At 43.8% G+C, this 22,002-nt stretch overlaps 1 protein-coding gene across 1 annotated transcript in view; it reads right to left on the bottom strand.

The window, feature by feature from the left end:
• The window catches only part of LOC142557449 (uncharacterized), a 48,017-nt gene that overhangs the window by 10,823 nt on the left and 15,192 nt on the right, over window positions 1–22,002 (bottom strand). Inside the window, exons 6-18 of the mRNA XM_075669300.1 lie at window positions 20,949–21,048; window positions 19,979–20,100; window positions 18,859–19,005; window positions 15,107–15,230; window positions 13,793–13,959; window positions 13,538–13,645; window positions 12,241–12,333; window positions 11,500–11,632; window positions 8,207–8,322; window positions 7,251–7,314; window positions 4,971–5,082; window positions 4,030–4,130; window positions 1,856–1,977 (exon numbers count right to left, since the gene is read on the bottom strand). Coding sequence (XP_075525415.1) covers window positions 1,856–1,977; window positions 4,030–4,130; window positions 4,971–5,082; window positions 7,251–7,314; window positions 8,207–8,322; window positions 11,500–11,632; window positions 12,241–12,333; window positions 13,538–13,645; window positions 13,793–13,959; window positions 15,107–15,230; window positions 18,859–19,005; window positions 19,979–20,100; window positions 20,949–21,048 — 1,509 coding nt within the window. The remainder of the gene's footprint in view (window positions 1–1,855; window positions 1,978–4,029; window positions 4,131–4,970; window positions 5,083–7,250; window positions 7,315–8,206; window positions 8,323–11,499; window positions 11,633–12,240; window positions 12,334–13,537; window positions 13,646–13,792; window positions 13,960–15,106; window positions 15,231–18,858; window positions 19,006–19,978; window positions 20,101–20,948; window positions 21,049–22,002) is intronic.

The following is a 22,002-nucleotide window of genomic DNA, read 5'->3' as shown; positions in this document are numbered from 1 at the left end:
ACTGGAAAATCAACTGTTTGAGCATGAATAGAGGCTATATTCATGCTCATAAAAGCTTTTGTTCTTGCTCTATATCTGTACATTACAGACCGCACGCGCATGTTGGCAACATTGCGTTATGATCTTAAAGAGACACTAACCAGAAACAATAAATCAGTTGAACTAGATTAAGTATTTCTTTTCAGAACTTCTTTTTGTGGTAGAAGGTTGTTTACTAGAACGGAAAATGAAGTCCAAAATTTTGTTTCTTCTTCTTTTTAAAATTTCGCGCTGAAATCTGAGTTCCGGTGCGTCAATGTGACGTCACAGATTTCAAAGTTTTTTTTTTTCGTATTTCAGGCATTGAGGAACAGTAAAAGACTCTAATTACTAAGTTCAGTCTTTGGCTGGTTCTGAATGAATTGTAGTCTATCTATTACTCATAAAAAGCGTTGTCTGGGTCCTAGTAGATGCCTGGGCCCTTCTAGGTGGTGGCGCCAACAGTGTTCCATTTTATAGTTTTTTCTGGTTTACCAAGCTTCCTCTCACTGTAAGACCAGCTTTCTCCTCGCTTTATAGGAGGGTAATATACTTACACATGTCAACTTCTTTTTTTTATTGTCTCTCTAATCTAGTGAATGTGTCTTCAAGTTAAGAGATAGTTAAAAAAGCCAAAGCTTTCATTTCGTCGCAGTTAGTAGAAGAGGAAGTGATTGTCGTATTAGTATTGGTAGTAGCATAGTAGTAGTAGTAGTAGTACTATACTGAAACATTTCGTATGCATTCCAATAATTCCTGCGGAAATTAGACGAAATTTATGCGGAATCCATGTAGATTCCGTAATAACTACACGAAAGTATACGGAATTATTGGAGTGAAATATGGATCGAAGGCTTGAAAAGTCTAAAAAGCAGCTTTAGTAGTAGTAGTAGCAGTAGTAGTAGTTCTACTGCTAGTAGCGGTAGCTGTTGTACTTGGTTGTAGTAGTACACTAAACTCTCAGGTGAACGCTAATTTAAGAAATAGTTCAAAATAACGAACTCTTAGAATACCCCCGGTGGTTTTCCTGTGCATTCTATCCAAATTCTTTAAATTAAACAAATTTCTGAATAGCGAATGTTTCAGTTGAACAAACTTTATCAGCGGACCTGGGCTCATTTTTTCGATCAGTTCAACGAGGTTTTGCGCTCTGCAGCGCTGGCGTAGCCGATGCCGGCAGCACCCAAATCGCTCCTCCATGCGGAGGCTACGTGCACTGTGACAGTGAGTTCGTTACCTGTGCTAAACTGTCAGATCTGGAAGTTGTTTCCAATGTTCGTCCGGAAGAAGACGAGTGCGACAAGGAAGATGCAGTGTCAGAGGCAGATTCAAATCCTGTAATTCTAGCCGAGGCTCTAAGATGCCTTGGAAAGTTGCGACACTTTCTGCGAGGCTGTCTCAACAACAAACTGAGCCAGAGGAAATGCGTGAAAAAAAACCAAGAGACTCTCTGGGCAGCGTTGTTACTTCTTGCGCTTTAAGAGCACCAGCAGAAATCAAAATTAGATTTTTTTTTTCAAAGCGAGATACTCAGCAACGTAACTGTTACGCACTTGGTATATACATGTATTGATGGACATAACTCCATAAGTTGCATTTCACACTTTTGACTCGAAGCCTGCTGTGCCCGATGGCGTTACATGTTCTAGTGAATGTTCAGTTTAGTGACCCTTCTGTTAAGCGAACTATTTCCTTGTGTCCCTTGAAGTTCACTCAAGTGAGAGTTCACTGTAGGTGTAGTAGTCGTAGTTGTTCGTGAATACAATGCGATGTGACCGGAGCTGCGCGGTGCAACCGGGCCTTCGAAATTTGAAAAACTGGCCTCCAGTTCACTTACCCCTAATCCAGAGGCACGGTATCGAACGATAATGACGAACTTGTTGTCGGCGACCGCCTGCACCACTTTCTGGACGGCGTCCAAAGTTACGGGCAGCTTGCGGGCCATGCCCAGCTTGGTCTCTGCGTTACGAGGAAGAGCCATACACATTCAAAAGGGTGCACAGCAGGCAAACGTTGCACCCTTAAAGGGGCTGGCTCAAACTACCCCCGCGCAGATAAAAGCCGTGTTTGAAAACTGTGTATTAATTCTGACCACCCGGTGTGCACCAAAATATCTAGCGAGAGATTCTGACAGTGACAGCTGTTAAAAGTTTGTTTCGTGCTGTCTGTCGTAGCTATCGTCATGTGTACTTGCCAGGAATAGTCAACAGGAAAAGAAAACTTCAGATGTCCGTCACCAGAGTTTTGATCGTACCATTTAAGGGTGAAGGTCTTATCCATGGGGGAATCAATCATACTTGAGTGTGCGAAAAATTTTACTGTGTAGAACGTAAAAAAAAATTATAGGTGTAAGAGATGGGGGTACAGTGGCGTAGATGAAAAAGCAAAAGGGGGTAGCCGAGATCCTGGTGGAGAGAGAGAGAGAGAAGAAAGGAATGGCAGGGAGGCTTAACTAGACGCGCGTCCGGTTTGCTACCCTGCACTGAGAGAGAGGGCGGATGCAATGACGGAAAGAGAGAGTGAATGGGAGAGAGAGAAAGCCCTGACTGCACGCACACGTGAATATGCGCGGTAAGTCTATAAACCGCTGCAGAGGCCTGTCAGCTTCAGCTTTTGCGGGGATGTTCCCGTCGCTTCCTGCACCAGCAACGGGTACGGCCACCGTTCAAGGATCTTCACTCGCGCAAAGCCGTGATGCCTATAAGGGGTGAAAGCGCTGGAGGCAGGGCCTCCAATATTTGTAAGGCACTTCGAGCTGTGGGTGTCTGCAGCTTATATAAAAAAGCATGCTACGAGCGCCGACTAGAGGCTGGAACACGACGATGACTTGTCGGCATTGCGCTGGCAATTCTTTCGCGAGCTAATTGAAAGGGAGAGATAGAGCTGGGCAGGCAATGTAATGCGTAGTGCAGATATAACCGGTGGAACATTAGAGTTAGGGAACGGGCGCCGAGTCAAGGGAAGCGCAGTCAAAGGCGGCATGAATTAGGTGGTGTGATGACATTAGAAAACTCGCAGGTGGAAATGTAATAAAATGAAAAATGTTTCTGCCATGAATTACATATTTTCTCTTTTCACGATCCACATGATTTCATTTAATATCTATTGTTAGGTTTTGTATTAACACAAATGTTTGCATCCACGTACTGTTCCCAGTGTTTTACTACTTTTGGCACACAATTATGTTTTTTTTATGCGCATGTTGTTGCTCTATATTGCTCCATAAATTAGCTGACGTTTATTTCGTGTATAATTGTACAATTTTAGCATACCATTAGCATCTCAAATGCTTACTTGCACTTAGCCGTTGCTGTACATTGTACTATACATTTGAAGAATCGAATGACCATGGACATTCAGAGTAACCAACGCTGTTTTAACGCGCAAAATTGTGCATATGTGTATGACCTGCTGTCAAACCTGTCGTTCGTGGGGGCTGAGACCTTTGTCAGGCTTTATGCCTTTAGTCTCAGTCCACCCTCGTTTGAATGAACGAGAAATAAATTTCAATTCAATTCAAAGATGGCGTCAGCCGGCGCAAGACAGGGGTAATCGGACATAGCTTGGAGAACCCTTCGTCCTCTCGTGCGCAGAAAGATTAACTTTGAGGATGACGACCATGTTTCCTATCACTGGCATTTCACATGGTGATGCCTCTTGGCTAAAGAACTCCTGTCACCCTAGAAGGTCGACGAGCTCATCGTCCACGATGTATATAAGCGAAAGTTCTAGAAAAAAGAGTTAACAATTAAAACCTGCATTTACTTGGTTTAGGAGATAAAAGTGAGTAAATTTTAAAAAAGATATTGATGTAACGTGTTTCTTGAAAAATCCATGTAGTGAGGTGAAGAATGAGGTAAAATTAAATTTACATTGACCAGTCTTGTTATCGGCATCATATTTAAGAAATAAAGCAACAGCTTCTTTCAGAATCAATTTTTAGGCGTTCGATGATGTACGTGTTCATATACGAAACAAAAGAGAAAAGATTGAGCGAGTTTTTCTTTTTACTTGCGTAAACGTTGCAGTCCACGGACTTTTCAAGGTTATGCGTGTCGTCCTCGCTGTACATCGAAGTCGTGTAGCATGACGCACCGCAGTAGGCCACAGCACTGCAAAAAAAAAAAAAAGGAAACTCAGTCGTTTGCTATGACTTTTTGTAGCTATTGCAAACAATTGTGACGACAAAAAGAAAGTAGGCCACATGATTAACGCTAACGATTCCTCAAGCTTCCGTAATCTCCGCCGGCTGCCATTTCCTCACTGAAATTCTTGTGAAACGCAAAAATGCCCTCGTCAGACAATCGCTGAACCAATTTCAAAGTTAACTCGCAGTTGAATACCAAACAATCTGCAGGTTCGTACGCGAAATTTAGGTTTCCATATGCGCTTGAATAATATACAGAATAATCTTTGCCCGGTAGAAATCGCCTGCTTCATACGTCAGTCGCCAGACCACACAAGAAATGTTCCTCTAGGAAGAACACTTCCCTCGCTCTGATATATATAGTAGTGTGACTGAGGGTGGTCGCCTCTGGACCACCTTCGGTTGCACTTAACTCCTCGAAAACTATCTGTAAGCGAAGCAAAACAAGAACATAAGAAGAGACAAAGACGAAGACGAGCGCTTGTCTTCGTCTCTTCTTGTGTGATTGTTTTGTTGCGCTATACAGATACCTTTCTATGATGACCAACCAACAATCCCATATCGCCACCCTCCTCGAAAACTCTCGAAGAGGCAGGACGTGTATCAAGTGAGCTCCTGAATGTCGCTTTGCAGTGCGCTGAACGCGGTTTATTCCCGGATGCGGGATCTCAAAAGAGGTGCGACATCTCTCTCTCGCATTTATCGCTAAGTTGCCACTGAAATTTTTTTCGTTTTCCACCCTTATTTTCCTAGTAAACACAACAGGCGCGTAATGTGACTCCACTTTGTGGAACTATATGCTCACGTGCAGTCTCGGCCGCTGCTGGAGCATATCTTGAGACAGTCCTGGAGCGGCAGCACGGCCTCCGTGTAGTCGGTAGTCTTGAAGCCGAAGTTGTCCTTTTTGACGTAGTCCTCTGCCGGGAACGAATCCAACGTAAAACAAAAAAATAATAAATTATGGAGATTTTACGTGCCGAAAACCACGAATTGATTCTGAGGCACGCCGTATAGTGGGGCACTCCGGAATAATTTGGACCACCTGGGCGTTCTTCTTTAACGTGCACCTAAAGTGGGTGTGTTTCCACATTTCTCCCCCATCGAAATGCGAGAACACCCCTATGTACTGTAAGGGTTGGGGTCGGGAATGAAATAAATGGTAGCTGGCCCATGCCGTCGTCCGACTCATCCACGCTGAGGACGTTGTTGAAGGGATGGACTTGTTGTCATGGAGAACGAGGAAAATGGGATTTATTTACAATATCTACATGAAGAGTGGATAACGTTACATTTAATCAGTCTAGCATGACTGAAAAAGAATGCACACCAAGCAGCCGTAAACGGCTTCTTAAAAACTCTGTCCTCCCTAGATCCCTAGGTGAGGGAAAACTGCCGTTCAACCTTCGACCAGTGGAAGCATCCAAAGTCATCGGAGCCGAGCCGCCTTTGAGGGGGAGGGTTCACACACTCACTTCCGTACTTTGGTTTAACGGAGCACACCGAGGTGGGAGGGTTCTCGTAGACAGAGGTCTTGAACCGAGCAGGCGCCTCTTGATCCCAGAGCTGACCCCGCGGTCAGTAGCCGCCGCGTCTGTCCATTGACTGTGACGGCCTCTGGGGCCGGTGGGAAAGCACCGCAAAACATCCCCTTCCAGGAGTTCCCCCGCTCCAAGCAAACCGTGAACGCGGCAGCGGATCGACCAACAATACTCGGCCCACCGAACGTGGCTAGACATGCCGGCGCCGTTGGGCTGTTGAGGCGACGCACTGTTGTCTTTACAAAGCGAGTCGTCGCAGCGGGCTTGGGACGGGTTCGGAGGTCGCTTCTCCGAAGATCGCCCGCCCCCGCAGGCCGATCGTAACAGTACTTAGATTTAGGTGCACGTTGAAGAACCAACCCGGGTGGTCCAAATTCCCGGAGTACCCCACTACGGAAACCACGAAATCAGACCACAGATCCCGTATAAAGCGAGGAGCGTTGAGCTATATAGCACTGAAGAAGTGTGAAGAAGACATTCCAATTAACACCAAAGAAAGTTTCGCTTACAACCGATTCCCACATACCCGTGCGATCCACCATTTCTTTTTTTTCGGAAATTTGCTGCTTGTGTTCGCAGTGTACATAAGCGGCTCAATAACCGCGCGTCCAAACAGGATGTCCTTATTTGGCACCTGCGTGTGCTTGTCCGCGCTTTGAGTTCATTTTTTTTTCAAGTTACCTTGATTTCTTATGGTGGCTTTTTTGTCTGCGCTGGTTTTGACTCCCGTATAGTAAAGAAGAGAAAAGAAAGGCAGTGCCGTAGTGTAGTGCTTAACGCACTGGTTTGTGCGCTCAAAGAAACTTGCTTCGAATCCTGGGAAGCAAAGGCAGACAAAAAGAAATAGCTCGTCCCTTCTGCGCATTAAACAAGTGTTTTTTGGTGCATGTTGTGGTCTACCGGGCGACCATAGCTGGATGTGACACTGTGGTGAAGGATGAATTGCAAAAGGCCCAGTTCCCCACAACAGTATGCTCTATTTAGTTTGCATACATAGAGCGTGAAGAAAACATCGTGTACACGTCTCTTTTCACGTAGCTATATTTTCCCACAGAGTGTTAGACGGTGTGTTTCTATTAGTACGTAACTATGGCTTTGATTGCGCACTTGAACGAAGTCCAATATAACTTTACAGTGAGTAATCTAACAAGTTCAGGGCATGTTAATTGTCGATTCCTATGACGATTCAGTTGCGGTAATTAACCGATATACTTCGTAAAAGCACTTCGTGTTAAGCCAAGGTTAATCCCACAACCGACAGGTTTCTTTTATTCACTTTCCATATCCCTATCAAGAAAAAAAAAATGCCCGCGCGGTCCACAATTTCCTTATTCAATAATCCCACATGACGTACGGGTTCCTTATGTTTCGTATGCGATTATTGGAAAGAGGCGTTATTGGGCACATGCATTTGTTGCCATAGGAATGTGGCAGTAAATTATGAAAAGGAAAGGTGTAGCCGAAGTTCTCGACGCATAATTATGTTAGTGACATAATTTATCTGAATGTCTTCGAAGAGCGTCTGGCTAAACTCCAGCGACACGTACCAATGACAGCTGGGCGTTCGAGAATCAATGCAGTCATAAACACCATGTTGCTCGTGAAGTCGACCTAAAAAAAAAACAGCAAAAGCACATCAGCCGAAATCAAGCGTTGTTGCCGCTACAAAATTTGAGTACGAAACTTTCATCACCAACGATACTTAACGGTACTGTACGTGCTTATCATGCATATCAATCAGCGCCTACATTCAACATACCCCCTGCTGTTACTGTGTACGCTTTTCTGTAAATAAATAGTTTTTACAATTTCTGCCAAGTAACTGCAAGAAAAAAAAGAAGAAAGAACGTGGACATAATGCCTTGGATAAACAGAAGAGGCCTTCATCCCGTGTATGCTGGACGTAAAATATAGTGAATAAGAGGATATTGATACTCCATGTATGGCCCCGACCATTTAGTCATCTCAGCGTTAAACTGTCGGGTCAAATTTGCTTGCTCCTGATTAAATGAGATGGACAAGCGATGTTCGGAAAGAAAAGAGTGAATATCTTTAATGTTTACGACGTCATTACGCTTGTAAAACTGTTATCGTAACATGCATATCTAGAAGGAACGTGAGGCCGATTTTTCTTTCAGCACGATACGCAGGCACGAGCTGAAGTGTGCGTGTAAAGAACCTACGGGAGGGGGGGGGGGGGCCGGGGAGAGGGAGTGTTTAGAGGTGCCGGCACACGGACCGACGAAAGCACAAACTACGAACGGTTACTTATTCACGATAAGTTGCAACGTCCACTTACGCAACTTTTTCACTAAGAAGGCCTGCGCGCATTTATGTAGGCATATTATGCCGGTCGATAAACCGTGCGGTCCAACAAAGAGAGCGAGCGAGCGAGAGAGAGAGAGAGAGAGAGAGAGAGTGTGTGTGTGTGTGAGAGAGAGAGAGAGAGAGAGAGAGAGAGAGAGAGAGAGAGAGAGAAGAAATAATAAAGAAACGAGCCTACCAGAACGCGTGGGACTCTGAGCGGTGTTAGCTCGGCCACTTCGTACAACTTCTGCAAAAACTTCTCCTTCACAGCAGACGATGCCATCACGGCCGTTTGCACTTCATACGGCTTCGCTGCATAGAAAAAAAAGAGAACGTAGCGACACGAAAGCAAAACAACCGCAAGCTGGAACTTCGGCTGACATTTTGTAGCTTTCGCCGGGCAATATTTTGTTGTTATCGAACGTGTAGGACGGGCACAAACTATACGAGGGAGCGTTACGTCACCGTCGCCTTCGCGGCCGAATCCTCCTCTCAACGCATCCCCTTCGCATTTTCTCCCTAAACAGTCCGCCCAACACGTGACCGCGCGCTCTACGGCAAAGTCGGCCCAGTGTGCTTGCTTCCCGGTAACACTGTAAGATAGTTTACGCGCTTAAAAGTAAAGAATGGTGTAAATTTGTCTATAGCGGACACCCTAACACCTAAAAAGAGTGTAATTCACACCCTTAAAAGTGAAGAATAGTGTAAACATGTCTATAATTCACCCTTATACACAAAAATGGTGTAACGGTGCGAGTTATGGACGCACTCACACCCTTATTTACTTTTAAGGGTGTAAATTATTTTCAAAGTGTAGGCTTTGATGATCGACGTGCACTTGTTCGGGTGCTTTTGCGACCGCCCTGTACGCATTGCTTGCCATACGCTTACGCGAACTCCGGGTTTTCTTTTTTTCGTTGTTGTTGCAACGTATACTCATCTATCGTGTCCGTTGAAACGATCGACCCCGGCGAACAGACGACGCTGTCGCAGCCTTTTGTCTTTTTGGAAGCGAGCGCGGTGAGTGCGGCTGTAGTGCGCTGGCGGTAGGCTTGCTAGGGCTTACTACGACAAGATCACGTGTTGGGCCGACACTCTTTCTGGGCTCAATTTTTGTCGCGTTACGCTCCCTCCTAGTTCTTTCCTACTCCGATGTTATGAAACGCGTTTCGAAGCGACGTGCCATGTAGGAGTCGCATGAACGGACGTATATCTAATACACATAGCCACGGGTCTAGGTATACTGGGTGCTTTTTCTTTTAACGTTAACATAATTTTTTTTAAGGTCAACTGTGGCACATGCCACAAATGTACTCGTTGAGCTAGATTACTCGTGAAGGCCGACATTACTTACAGTGAAATTCGAAATGCATAATTTAATCATTAACAAAATGTCACTAATCCACTTTTGAACTGAGTGCTTTGGCGCACGAATTCCAATGCATGAATTGAAGGAAGGGATTTCATAATGTACGGCCACTTGAAACGAACTTTGAAACTGGCACAAATTTCTGATAAGCGCTGTCACACTTGGGGTAAAAAACTGCACTGTTGTGCCACTTACTTTTTTTTCACCAATTAATAAACGATTTAACAAAGCCCAAAGTTACTGGAACACCATTGTATTTCGTCGCAATCTTTGGGAATGCATATCTCGAAGCTGCTGTCATTCTCACAATTCATTTCAAGTGGCTATGACTATCGGAGTCACTGGCTATATTTTGCAAATTGCGATATGTGTCGTAAATTAATTAGTTTCAAGTTTATTTAGTTAAATTCAATAATTAGTCAAATATTAATAAGCTCTTCTTTTGCAAAAGATGTCTGCCTCTGAGAGTAATTAACTCAAGAAGTAGAATTTTGCTGCAAGCCATGGACGATTAAACGAAATGCTTTAACAATGAAAGTAAACAGAGACCCCGTATAGCATCGCTTGTTAACTGGTAGAACGAATGTACATGGCGATTTTCAGCCTCCGTCTTCTTTGACGTGCGAAAGGTGAAATATGGAGAGCTATAAATTTCGTGCCAATGTAGGTACACACCCGTCGCCTGACGATGTAGGCATTACGGCTTGTGAAGTGGCAGAAAGTCACTACACAAACCTTTAGCTTCGCTTTTATTTTTTCTTGTTCTAAGCGCAAAATAAATGTACGCTTATAGACTGCCGCATTTTCTGCATACTGTACTGTACAACATCGTGCAATACTATACCATATTGTACTATATTATACTGTACTACAATATTGTGTGCGTGATGTTCCTCTCCCTAATATCCACGCTTAATTGAAGAGAGCCTGACTTCATTTCATTTGTCATTTGTGTCTATTTATGTGCTCTGGAGACGGTTCAGGCTAACTTATTGCAAAATATGTTGTAGCTGTTCAACCGACGATAAAAATAAGATAAAAATAATTTTGTTATGTAAAAGGAGACAAAGTTTCGTGCATAAACAATAACTAATTTATTTTTGGTTGCAAGGCTGCAGAGTAAAGTTTTAATTGAAACGAAACTGGAGATGTGCGAGTGGTTTTACGCGATACTCTCAAGCACCTATAGTGGCTCAGACCGACAGTGTACCGCTTTTATCACGGGGGACCACGGATAAAATACAAAAGGAAACTTCCGGGCCCTTCCTGTCCTTTCTCTTTAGGAATGTGTGAGATGCCTGCTAAAGTGCGTTTTTAGAGGAAACGTCAATATATATAAATCGTAGTTTTGGCTAAGCTCCCACCAATTCGAAACTTTTGCTTTGTAAAACTTTAGTAAGGTCCAAGTTAGAGTATTCAATAATTTGGGAATTTCCCACGTCGATTAGCTCATTCTCAGAATCGAAGCCATCGAGAACCGTGCAGCATGATTTTTTTTTTACTTTATCCAACTTCTCGCGCACGGCAAGTGTCGCTTCACTCATGTAATTCACTCTTGAGATGCATCACCTGTCACGTCTTCGTAAGATCTCGCGTATCGCGTCTTTGTCGCAAGATGAATCATTACGATTCCCAATTTGCGCGACTCTATTTTGTCATCACCATTCTACATTTCTTGCAGAAGTGATAATTAATTCGTGATTGAGGTGCCCCATGTTGCCACGCCAATGTGTATTTCAATTCTGTCACTACCGCAACAATCGTGTACTGGAACTGCCTCTCAACTTCAGCCGTTTACATCGAGGCCAACGGTTTAGAAAAAAAGTGCCAGCAACAATTGATTGTAACCATCCTATGCCGCTTAGCCGTTAAAATGTGTTTTGCTTGCATACCACCCATTTCTCTCGGTAATCCATCGGCCCTGAGAGAAAATGAATGAAATGAATTCTTCCAAATGAGAGATAAGAACCTGCAAACATCAATCCCCATGAAAAAAAAAAAAAGATTTCTCCCATTACATGTTCTTCGCAGCTTTGAGGAAGAGGACAGGCGTCAGACCAGTTGACACTCAACGCTATATATAGCCTGTGTGGAATTTAGGGGATATCGAAACCACCTACCTGGGAAACCGACTTGAAGCCACGTGTAGGACTGGTCGTTTTCGTTGTAGCACGACAGCACGTTCATCTTCTCGTTCATTCGCTCCATCACCGTCGTCAGATCGTGGATGTTGAGCGTGATCTCGTAAAACGGCTGCATGTAGGAACACAGTACACGTGCGTGCGATAATAGAGAAATGCGTCTTTTCTGCTGCTAGGACACATCCCAGTTTGAGGGTGATAATCGCGGTACACCTCTTTGTTATACTAAATTTTTTCACAAGGGAAAAGACACAAAAATGAAAGGACAGCTCTTGAGGTTGGTGTCGTGGATACTTTTCGCGAGGTACACCCAGCCACAAAATATTACGGCACACGAAATCTAAGAAAAATTAGGATATATGCGCAGCCTCACCGCGCAGACTCCCAACGCGTCTTAGTATTCGCATTTACAGTCTCTACCAGTACATGTGAACAACATTGCGATCTTCAGTTTTGCTGACTACTGTTGCAGGCTGCTTCGGGAATTGAACGTTTTTTGAGATCTCGTGGCCCGTAAACGTTTGTGGCCGGGTGTACAACAGCCACATTTGTCCAGTGTACTTCGCAGTCGCGTTGTCGATGAATACGCGATTGTAATGTCCGAGGCTGCAGTTATATTTTAGACTGCATTGTACGTCGTGTACGTACGTCTCTGTAATGTGCAGTTAATACAATCAGCTCTAGGCGCATAACGCTTGACATAGGGGAACGTCGCCGTACCTTCAACTGGAGTTGGGAGGCGGTGAACGTGCGAGCGGTTATTTTCACCGGAATGTTTCTGTGGCTCAGGTCTCGGTCCCAGATCATGTTATCCTGTGTAGAGAGAGAGAGCGACACGAGTAATTCTTGTTTCTCGCGTACTAGCGTATAGCGCCACTGCAAAAAAAAAAAAAAAAGAAATAAAGAAGTCATGCTTTCTGGCGGAAAGTCACTCACGCCTGCGTCTTCGAGGCGGACAAGGTAGTTCAAGACAGACAAAATACGTCGCCAACAGTTTATAATGGTCTACGTACTGCCCAAACTTAGTCGGAAATGAAGTCGGTGTCTTATTTCAATTCTATCATATCGCTTTTTTGTTTTGTTTTTACGTTCTTGTACACGGCGAGTACATTTATTAAAGTGTGTTCAATCGCTTGGAGTTAAATTCAGACCCGAGTTAAGGTTCGCCTCCTATGTCTCCGGCTCTGATCACATCGCAGTTTCTTTTTGAGGGGGAGGGAGGGAGGGGGGCGGTTGTTTCATGACAGCTTTAAGTGCTGTACGATTCACAATTAAAGAAAACGCCCACTTGGTATTTCGCTATCGCTTGCATGTGAGGTATGACGTGGAAAACCTACAGACTGTATATTTGTGCGAAAATACGAAGTCCCGATGCACCATACGAGACTTGTTTAAAGAACGTTGAGGTATATGTTTGCTGTAATATTAACTTTATTACAATTTAAGCGTTGCTTTCTTGAAGTTAACTGCTCTGTATGTTGCACGAAAGCGACACACTTTTTTAAAAATTGTGTTAAAGAAACACTTGTTCGCGTTTTATGCCGCCACATCCTCGGCGCTAAAGGAACCGTAAGATCACTCTTTTCTTTCCTCCCTCTTTCTACGTCCTTCCCAACCCATTTACCCCCACGCCAATGCAGGATAGCAAACCGGGAACTGTCATCTATGTATCTCACTGCTCTTTTAACTCTTTCTAGTTCTCTCTTTCTCTCCCTTAAGAGAGGAAATATACAACTTACTGGCATTAAGCTCATCTAATATAGTGTTTCTTTGTTTCTTTCGTAACTATTAATTACAGCGCAGTACTTCACACTACAGTGCGGCTCCATTTGTACGTTAAGGTATCAGCTCGCTTACCCGCCACCCACCGCATGTCGCTTACCTTCATTTTGTTTTTTGCTTTTTCATTCATCATTTTTTTTATTTCTGCAGTGAACTTTCGCGCCCAATGCTAATTTCGCACTGCTCTCTCAGGCCGCAGAAATCTGCGATGCTGGCGATCCCACAACAAGCTCACCTTGAGGTAGTAGTACGTGATGGTCGCCTGCGTTATCTTGGACATCCTTCCATCCAGTCCATCCAAGAGAAGCTCGAAGGCGTGCGTAGGCATGTTCCTCACGGTGTGCTTGTAAAAGAACGGTTTGTACAAGGTCAGCGCAAGGTCGTTGTTGTTGTTAGACAAGATAAGCCTCAAAGGGCGTAATCTTGCTTTTAAGGGTGTAGCGCGCGAAGAACGTGTGAAGTGCTAGGCAGTGTGAGGCTCCCAACTCACCACTCCCAGGTAGCTGGCGTTCATGAGAGTCTCCGCGTCGACGAAGATGACGTTCAGCATGTCGACGTCGCCCAACCCGGGCAGGGTCACGTTCAGCGTGTATCGGTCCGCAGCGGTCACTGTGCACCTCTCCTGTGGTCCGGACTTGTCGATCTTGTACAGAATGCCTGTTCGCGTGAACAACAACAACAACAAAAAAGTAAATAAGTAAGGAAAGGAAAGTAGCCCCCTACTTTTACTGTGTTCTGTAATCGGTCGTCTTAAATAACCTTCTCCCGCGCGCCCTCTCAGCCTCTCTTGTCCTCACCATAACTGCGTTGTGAAAATGCGCCCACATCTTAACATATCTTCCATATTTTATTTTAAACGCCCACGCACCTTGTCTTGCGGCTTAGAGGTACAATGAAGTTGAAAGGCATGCTAAAGAAAAAAAAAAGAATTAACCGGTATTCATAAATTGTGCTTCTACAATTACTAAAAAAAACAGCAAGAAAAAGAAGCACTGTTTTCTCGAGAAAAGGGTGGTAAGCCGTAAAACATGCAGTAAAGATACACGGGTAGCGACACCACATTCAACTTCCCGCACCAGCTCGACGTGACGTCACAGGTGTTGACGGCGTCTGCTTGAGCCTCGTCAACATTTTTGTCGCATTGTATCCTAAAGGAGCCGAAGACTAAACGTAGCAGGTTTCAAGAACTGTTGGTTAGCGACCACGGCGCCAGTACGAAAGAAAAAAAAAAAAACAAACACTTTGAGATCTGTGACGTCACAGAGACGTTCCGATGTGAGAGTTCCGGCACTCAATTCATGAAATGGAAGTTACGCCTTCACTTTCTCTCCATTAATTAACTTCTTACCGTGAAAATTGATTTAATATTTCTCTCTAATCTACTGTTATTTAGTAAAGCAATGAAACGGTACCGTCAACGTTAATGCGAATTGTGAATAACATCTCGAGAGAGAGAGAGAGAGATAAGGAAGGCAGGGATGCTAACCAGTCAAGTCTAGAATACCAAAAACGTCAGTGTTGCCACAATGTCAGTATACTACCGTCCGCATCGGCAAGGCAGGAAAGGCGTCAGAACGAAACGTACGGACTTGAATTTACCCAAACAGCTCCTCGCGCTCGCGACGTAATGAGAATTTATGCAGTGTGTCTCCTCGGGAGTAGTTAACTAGTTCTTGCAGCAGCAGATACTAGTCGTACAAGCGTCGTTATCCAGTAATGTTTTTCTCCTAAATGCCACTCCATTCTACAAATACTCTCAATTTAGGATCGCATAACCCTCGACTGCTACTACTATACTACTTACCATTGTAGTAGTCGTATATCTCTTGGTATGTGCCAGCTGGTTCGGTCTTCTGCGCGTTTCGCTCGCTTGTAGCCCAGGGTTCCACGACGGCGCTCATGTGGTCGCTGGAAATGTCGCGAATGATCTGCGAGAAGATAGTTTCCCGCGTCAATGAAGTCTTGTCGCCGCCGCTGTATAACATCCGTATTCATAAATGCATCTTGACTTGAATCCCACGCTTGACTTGGTTTAAATGACGCCTGTCATGAATGCACCACAGAAACGTAATGAGTGTCTTAGGCGCGTTCGCAGCAGGCGTCGTTTATATCAAGTCGAGCATGGGCTTCAAGTTAAAATGCATTTCTCAATACCGGGGTAAGTTTTCAAAGCAAAAAAAGGCAGCGGTAAAAAACAAAAACAAAAAGCTCATGAAACATTTTGAAGGAAATAAGGGGTTGCTGGGATGAAATGGGAACAGTTGCGGTTACGCGTCCATAATGCGAAGCCCTGACGTCACAGCTGACGCCGTATTTTGTATGCGCAGTAAGTCTTGCAATGTTTCGGGCGGTGGTCCATTGGAGCGAACACGCGCATGCGCGCGTGAGCTCATCCCCTTTCGATAATAAAAATAACACTTTAGTATTTAGTCGTCTTCGCTACAGTGTAGGTGGCACTCTCCGATGCTGTCTCCACGAATATAATAATATATGTCAGTAAGTCATATAATACGTCATAGGTAATACGTCAATACGTCATATAAGTCAAAGTGCGTGGTTCCCGTTGAGAAGCGGAGAGCGTTTTCTTTTAGCGAATATTCGAAACTGTTGAATAACGAATCGAACAGCGTCCCATTTGATTCGGTCTTCGAATCGAATAGTCGCCATTTGTAAATACGAATATTTTTTCGAATAGTTAATTTAAAATGTCAACTGCGCACAGTAAACACAAAATTTGAACACTAGCAGGGTAAATTGCAGCCCCGCTGTCATGGTACAGGCACAAAACATGAGAACCGAGGTAGTGGAGCGAGGACGTTCGCTCACGGAAGCCAGACTTTACCGGTGGTGCTGTTGTTGTTCTTACTCTTCGAAGAGTTTAGTGTATGCGATCGGACTGCTTATTTGTTCCTAATGTTCCATTTGTGCCTTTAATGCACAACGCTTGATGACGTGCAATGCAGTGACAGAAACACGCTGACGTTATCAATACTATAGGAAGCGAACATCGTTTTACGTTAATTGTGAAAACGACTTCTCATCATTCGAAAACCATTCGAGAAGTATTTGATGTTCGATCCGGTTCGCGCCTGGCACTGTTCGATTCGTATTTGATTCGATCTCAGCAATTACTATTCGAGAACTCCTAGCGGGGAAAAGTGGCTCTTTCCCTCCCACTTCTTTTCCATTCATGCCTTTCGTCCCCTGCCACTGGATCCGGTTATGTTATTTCCCCTTGGCGTTGGTTTAGGCATAAGCAGCAAAGCGTAGCGTCAACCATTGGTTTTAATGGGCGTTCAAGAGGCCAGGCGCGGTATCTTTTACAGCGGCATCGTGCGAATATTTGACCAATTTGTCCACATTTTGGAGAACTTATCGGGAGCTTACTGCAAATGTGTAAACCGCAAAAAAAAAGAATAAAAGAAGAAAAGAAGCTGTGCCACAATGTCCCTAAAGAGTTTTAAAGCTTCCGCGTCACAATCTGTAGGTCCGGAGTAGGAATCCCGGTGGGGCTCTGCGAATTTTTTTCTTCTTTATTGTTTTATAACATTCTGGCAGTGCGTTCTGGTATTCCATCGGCGGACACAGGCAGGCATTAAAATGGATATAAAAATTCCTCGACTTCAGCATTCGTCATTCCACATTTAGCGCTGGAGCAAACATTTAAGTTATCCCGGGAGACATCTTCCACCATGGCGGAACTATTTGCAATCCTGTGTGCTTTGCGTTTCATAACATTAGAAAAACATTCGCAAAAATGGGTTATCTTTAGCGATTCGCAAGCCGCTCTCACATTACTACAGAGCAATAAGAAAAATTCTTTGACCACTTCGATATTGTATGAGACGCTCAAAGAACTTACAAAAGCAAGCGCAATGAACCACGTAATTGCATTTCAGTGGATTCCTGGGCACTGCAATATTCCTGGTAATACTGCAGCGGACGCAGCTGCGAATCGAGCGCACAATAACGCAGAGACAACCAATCTTCCCCTATTGCGTAGTGAAGTCCGTCTGATCCTGAGACAGATTTCTTGTCGTCTCAGCAAAACTACCTGGTTTGACCAGCAAACTAAAAACTCGGAGTTATACTCTATAGACCTATATATAAACTTATCAATGCCGGAAACTCTAAGGGACAACAGAAAATTTGAAACTTTGGTACACCGGCTGCGTCTTGGTACTGCATTTACGAAACACGTCTTGTACAGAATAAAACGTGTCTCTAGTCCGCAGTGTTCTTGTGGCCATCCAGACGAAGATGTGCATCACCTTCTCGAGTGTTCGAAATACTATACACAAAGAACGGTACTGCAAGCTAATTTGTTTATATTAGACAGAAGACCATTCACTCTAAAAAAGATACTTGGCCCATTGCCAACTGCGGGCCTTCAAAAAAGAGCGCTTCTTGCTCTGAAAAAGTTTTTAGAGGGAACCAACATTTTGGGAAAATATTAAGTATTGGATGATCCGAATACGCTAAATGAGTTACATAAACGTTGTTCGTGGTTCATAGTTGGTTTATGTGGTGATCGCAACTTTTACGCAATACGTATAATTCTGTCCTGTACTTGGAGTGTATTACAAGTGTTGCGTGTTTTGGCTGTTCAAAACATCGGACTTTATATATGTGTACGTAGACTGAACCAATGCACAGAACTTTGCGACTCATGTACTGTTGGACTGCATATCTTTTATTGATCCGGTATTCTACTGAGTGTTATATTTAGTGTCGCTATTCTCCCTTATTGCGCAAATTTCTTTCGTCTGCCAAGTGACAAGGAGTAGCCGGTGCCACCACATAAAGGCGCCAACCTCTCCTAACATTCACTTCAATAAAAAAAAAAGAGGTATGAGCCCATAACAACTCTCGCTGTAAAATGACGATAACAAAAAGTTACCGTCATTTACAGCGATAGCTTTTGTCCTCGGACTGCCAAGTGAATGTGAAAGAGTACGGGACTCGTTCTCGGGGACGCGCTGTCACTGCATGGTGCCATTTTCCTGCAATCTGCCTGCTCCTTCTCCCCCCGCCTATTTTTGAGGTTGTTGTTGTTGTTGTTGACGAGTTAAGATGTTCACGCATGAAACGGCGCCGTCTACTCCTTGACGAACAGATAGTAAGTGCTACACGCATTTATTCCTACGAACTAATGGGTAACGTTTTCGCAGATAAGCGAGCTTGTTGCACACACGAAGACAATAGAGGACTTCGCTGCACTACTGCGGTAAAGTGTTGTACTCTTGGTAAACGCTTTTCAATTAACTACCACTCTGGCGAGCACTACTGAGACGAGGTATACGAGATAAAAAAAAGTTCTAGATTTATATGGTGTTCGTATCATTCATCGCGCCAAGATACACATCCCAGTGATAACTCTAGTACAATAATTAATTTCCCTAAAATCCAATCAGGGCACACCAGATGGTTACCAACTCGACAACCCATTATGCTTCTAGGATAATGGTGGCGGGCGAGCCAAGGGCGAAGAGCGAAAAACGAGCTGAGAAGCTGGTAGTCATAAGTTTAGCAGGGATGGTTTGGTTTACCACTCACGTCTAAGTGCGAGGAGTAGTAGAACTCGGACGAGCTCTGAAAGTTCCTGAACATCAGCTCCGAGTGGAACTCGATCGAGACGTTGGCGAAACTGGGAGGCTTGGGCAGAGGAGTCTTGATGCGCGCACAACCGCGCCCGGCTGGAATCTGAAAAAAAAAAAGAAAAGAGCGAAGTAGTAGCAATACGTAAGGTTCGGTATGCAGTGTACTCGCTTCTCCTTCTCTTTTCTTGAAGAGATGAGTCACCATGCCCCGCTGAACAGATATGTGCCTTTCACAGCCCTGCCGAATTTTTTTTGTGACCTGTACACTAATTTATTTATTTATTACGATAGCAATTAAATATGGAACACTACAGGCGAATTCTCGTTAACGCCGTCGGCGTCGCCGTGATGTTCCCCATAAAGGCCAACTGCCATAAGATCCTATTGCAGCGCTCTCGTTCTATGCTGTGGATGCGAAGGAAAGCATGCAAAGGCTAGCCGAGAATGAGAGAGGCTTGATGGGAGCCCAACGCAGCAAAGCACACGGTGCTGTTGTTTTAAATTGAAACAGACAAAAGAGTTTAAACACTGGTGTGTCTGGTCAAATTACGTCATTGCAAACTATGAAATTGTATTTTTTAACACTGCGGTCATTATTAAGGAACCATTGTCTTTCGTCAAGGTTTGTCCTGTTGAATAGCCGTGTTCGATTTTACCCCTTTAGGCCGGCCCATAAAGCAGTTCGGATATCATCCCTGGTTAACCTCCCTGCCTTCCTATATTCCTCTCTTTCTCTATCCCTGTACCGCAAGGGACCTCCACCGAAAAAGAAGATACCCATTTGTCCGTGTGTCACCCCACGTGAACGTCTTTCCGGTAGATGTCTTCGGCTGCAAAGGCATTTTTGATTGATTGACGGTTGATATTTAATGGCGCAAGGGCCAGGTATGGCCAAAGAGCGCCATATCCTAAAGGCATCTTTATATAGGGTCTGTGTATGAGGGTTACAGTAAGCTCAAAAACGGATGTGACGCTCTGTTGTCCAGGCATATCACTGCGTTGCCGCTTGGACGCCATCGACGCGTGGTCATTAACGAGTGCAGTATATATATATATAACATGAAGGCTCACGTCACCTTAAACTTATCTTCCACGTCGACGACGTAGTCTTGCATCATCATGATGTCGGAAACCTCTTTGCCTTGGACGATTCTCAGAGGTACTGGAAATATATTGCCGTAAGTGCTGTGTTTGGGATCTGAAACCGAAAGCATTGCGTTTATACCGTGTGACGAATACGGCTCAGCTTCGGAAAAAATTGGTTTGTTAAGACAAAGAAGCGAACTGGGCGATACGAACGAGAACGCAGAAAGCAAAAAAAAAAAGAGAGAAAAAGAAAGAGCTACAAAAACTAGAGCGTCGGTGAATTTCACGTATTTCTCAAGATTGGCGCTATAATCACAGTATTCCTATTAAATGTGTATGACTTCGTCACCGCTTTGGCTTCGATGCCGCACTTGTGACGTGTTTATTAAAGCGCACAATTGCAAATTTCGTCAGTGCAAATGTATTAATTATCTAATATCATACTGCTATTTGACATGAAAGTATTATCTGCCTCTTCGAGTAATCAAGCTGATGGGACAGAACAGCGCTATCTGCCGCGTATCTTTGATAAATGTGCTTCCACAAGAAGATTCACACACAAAAGAAATATCCTTCCAAAAGCTTCCCTATCGCTTCTATTATATTATTCCTCCCTTTTCTTATCGCTCTATTACATATTCATATTCCTCCACGTATACCTCTGATAATGACATATCTCTATCACTTACTGTACTGCACTAAACAGTGAACACTACTACGAAGTTTCAAGACTGCACGAAACGTGTTGATCGTCCCTGTACCTCTGATCGGAAAGGTCCCGTGCAGGGGCCTCTCTACTGATGCTCTCTGGTGCTCGCGCGTGAAGGAATATTTCTATAAACGCATTTGTTTTTGTTCTTTAGTGAGAAAGGAACAACGCGACTAGCATGAAAAGACGCAAATAAGATAACCGTATCGAAATGGTGACTATAAAGCTGACGGTTAAAAGTGGCCCCTTACCAGAGAAGTACACGTCAATGGGCGTAGCATCGTCACTCAGACACACCGACCATTTCAGGGCCGGAACACTTCGTACGGTAAAGTTTGTGCCTTGGAAAGCCTGTGAAAAAAAAAGGAACAAAAAGACAAAAGTATTTTATAGTAAGCGTCGTGTGTGTTACAATTCCTGCTTTATTCTTTCGATTCTTTCGCAAGTTCGCTTCACTCTTGTTTTGCGTTCCTGTCGCGGAAGCCGGACAGATGGCGAGAATGAAAAAAAGAAAACGTTCGTCAGTTGTTCGATATATCTGTGGTTGATAAAGAAAAGTCGCGCGATACATCGTTTTGCGACTAAACATTCAGCGCGGAGTGGTGTCATTGTCAAGGGAAATTAATGAGAAACTAAATATAGTAATTACTTGAGCTATGCTAGTAAGTTAACCTTCAACAACAACAACAGCAAAAAAGACCACTAAAACAACGATAAGAGGCTTTGTAGGCAAAAAACAAACAAACAATAAATAAATAAATAAATAAATAAATAAATAAAAGGACCTGGAAGTGATACGCACGCGGGGACGCCGCTTTGAAGCTCACGCAGCACCTTTTGGTGACGTCATTGATCTTGAATGCTTAAGCACGTTTCTTTTTTGTTTTAGTAGCTAATGTATTCCAAGTAAAGATGAACTACATTGTGTTCTAGAAGAGCCAGAGACTGGACTTGGGAAGTTTCCATAACTTATACTGGACCGCAACGACCCCAACGCGAGAAAATTGCGACGTAATAATCAGAGATGAATATTAAAATTTATTTTCTCTTATAGTAACCAACCTATCGCGGTGAAATGAACAAAAATAGAATTTTCAAATAATACTTTATTAGGTTAAATTGAGTTAGCGTTTCAGTTTGTCGTTTCATTAACCCAGTAATTTCCAATGTATCCTATGGGGTTTTTGTTTTTGTTTTTGAACCATACAGAATCTTTAAAAATCACCCGTGATAGATGGCGTAACTGCAGTCCTTGAGATGGATTGATCGAAGCGGCGAACATTATTCGTACGAGAAATCGAACTG

This window comes from Dermacentor variabilis, chromosome 9, assembly GCF_050947875.1.
Source record: "Dermacentor variabilis isolate Ectoservices chromosome 9, ASM5094787v1, whole genome shotgun sequence".
NCBI classification, from domain to species: domain Eukaryota; kingdom Metazoa; phylum Arthropoda; class Arachnida; order Ixodida; family Ixodidae; genus Dermacentor; species Dermacentor variabilis.
This window is presented reverse-complemented; position numbering and strand designations above follow the sequence as displayed.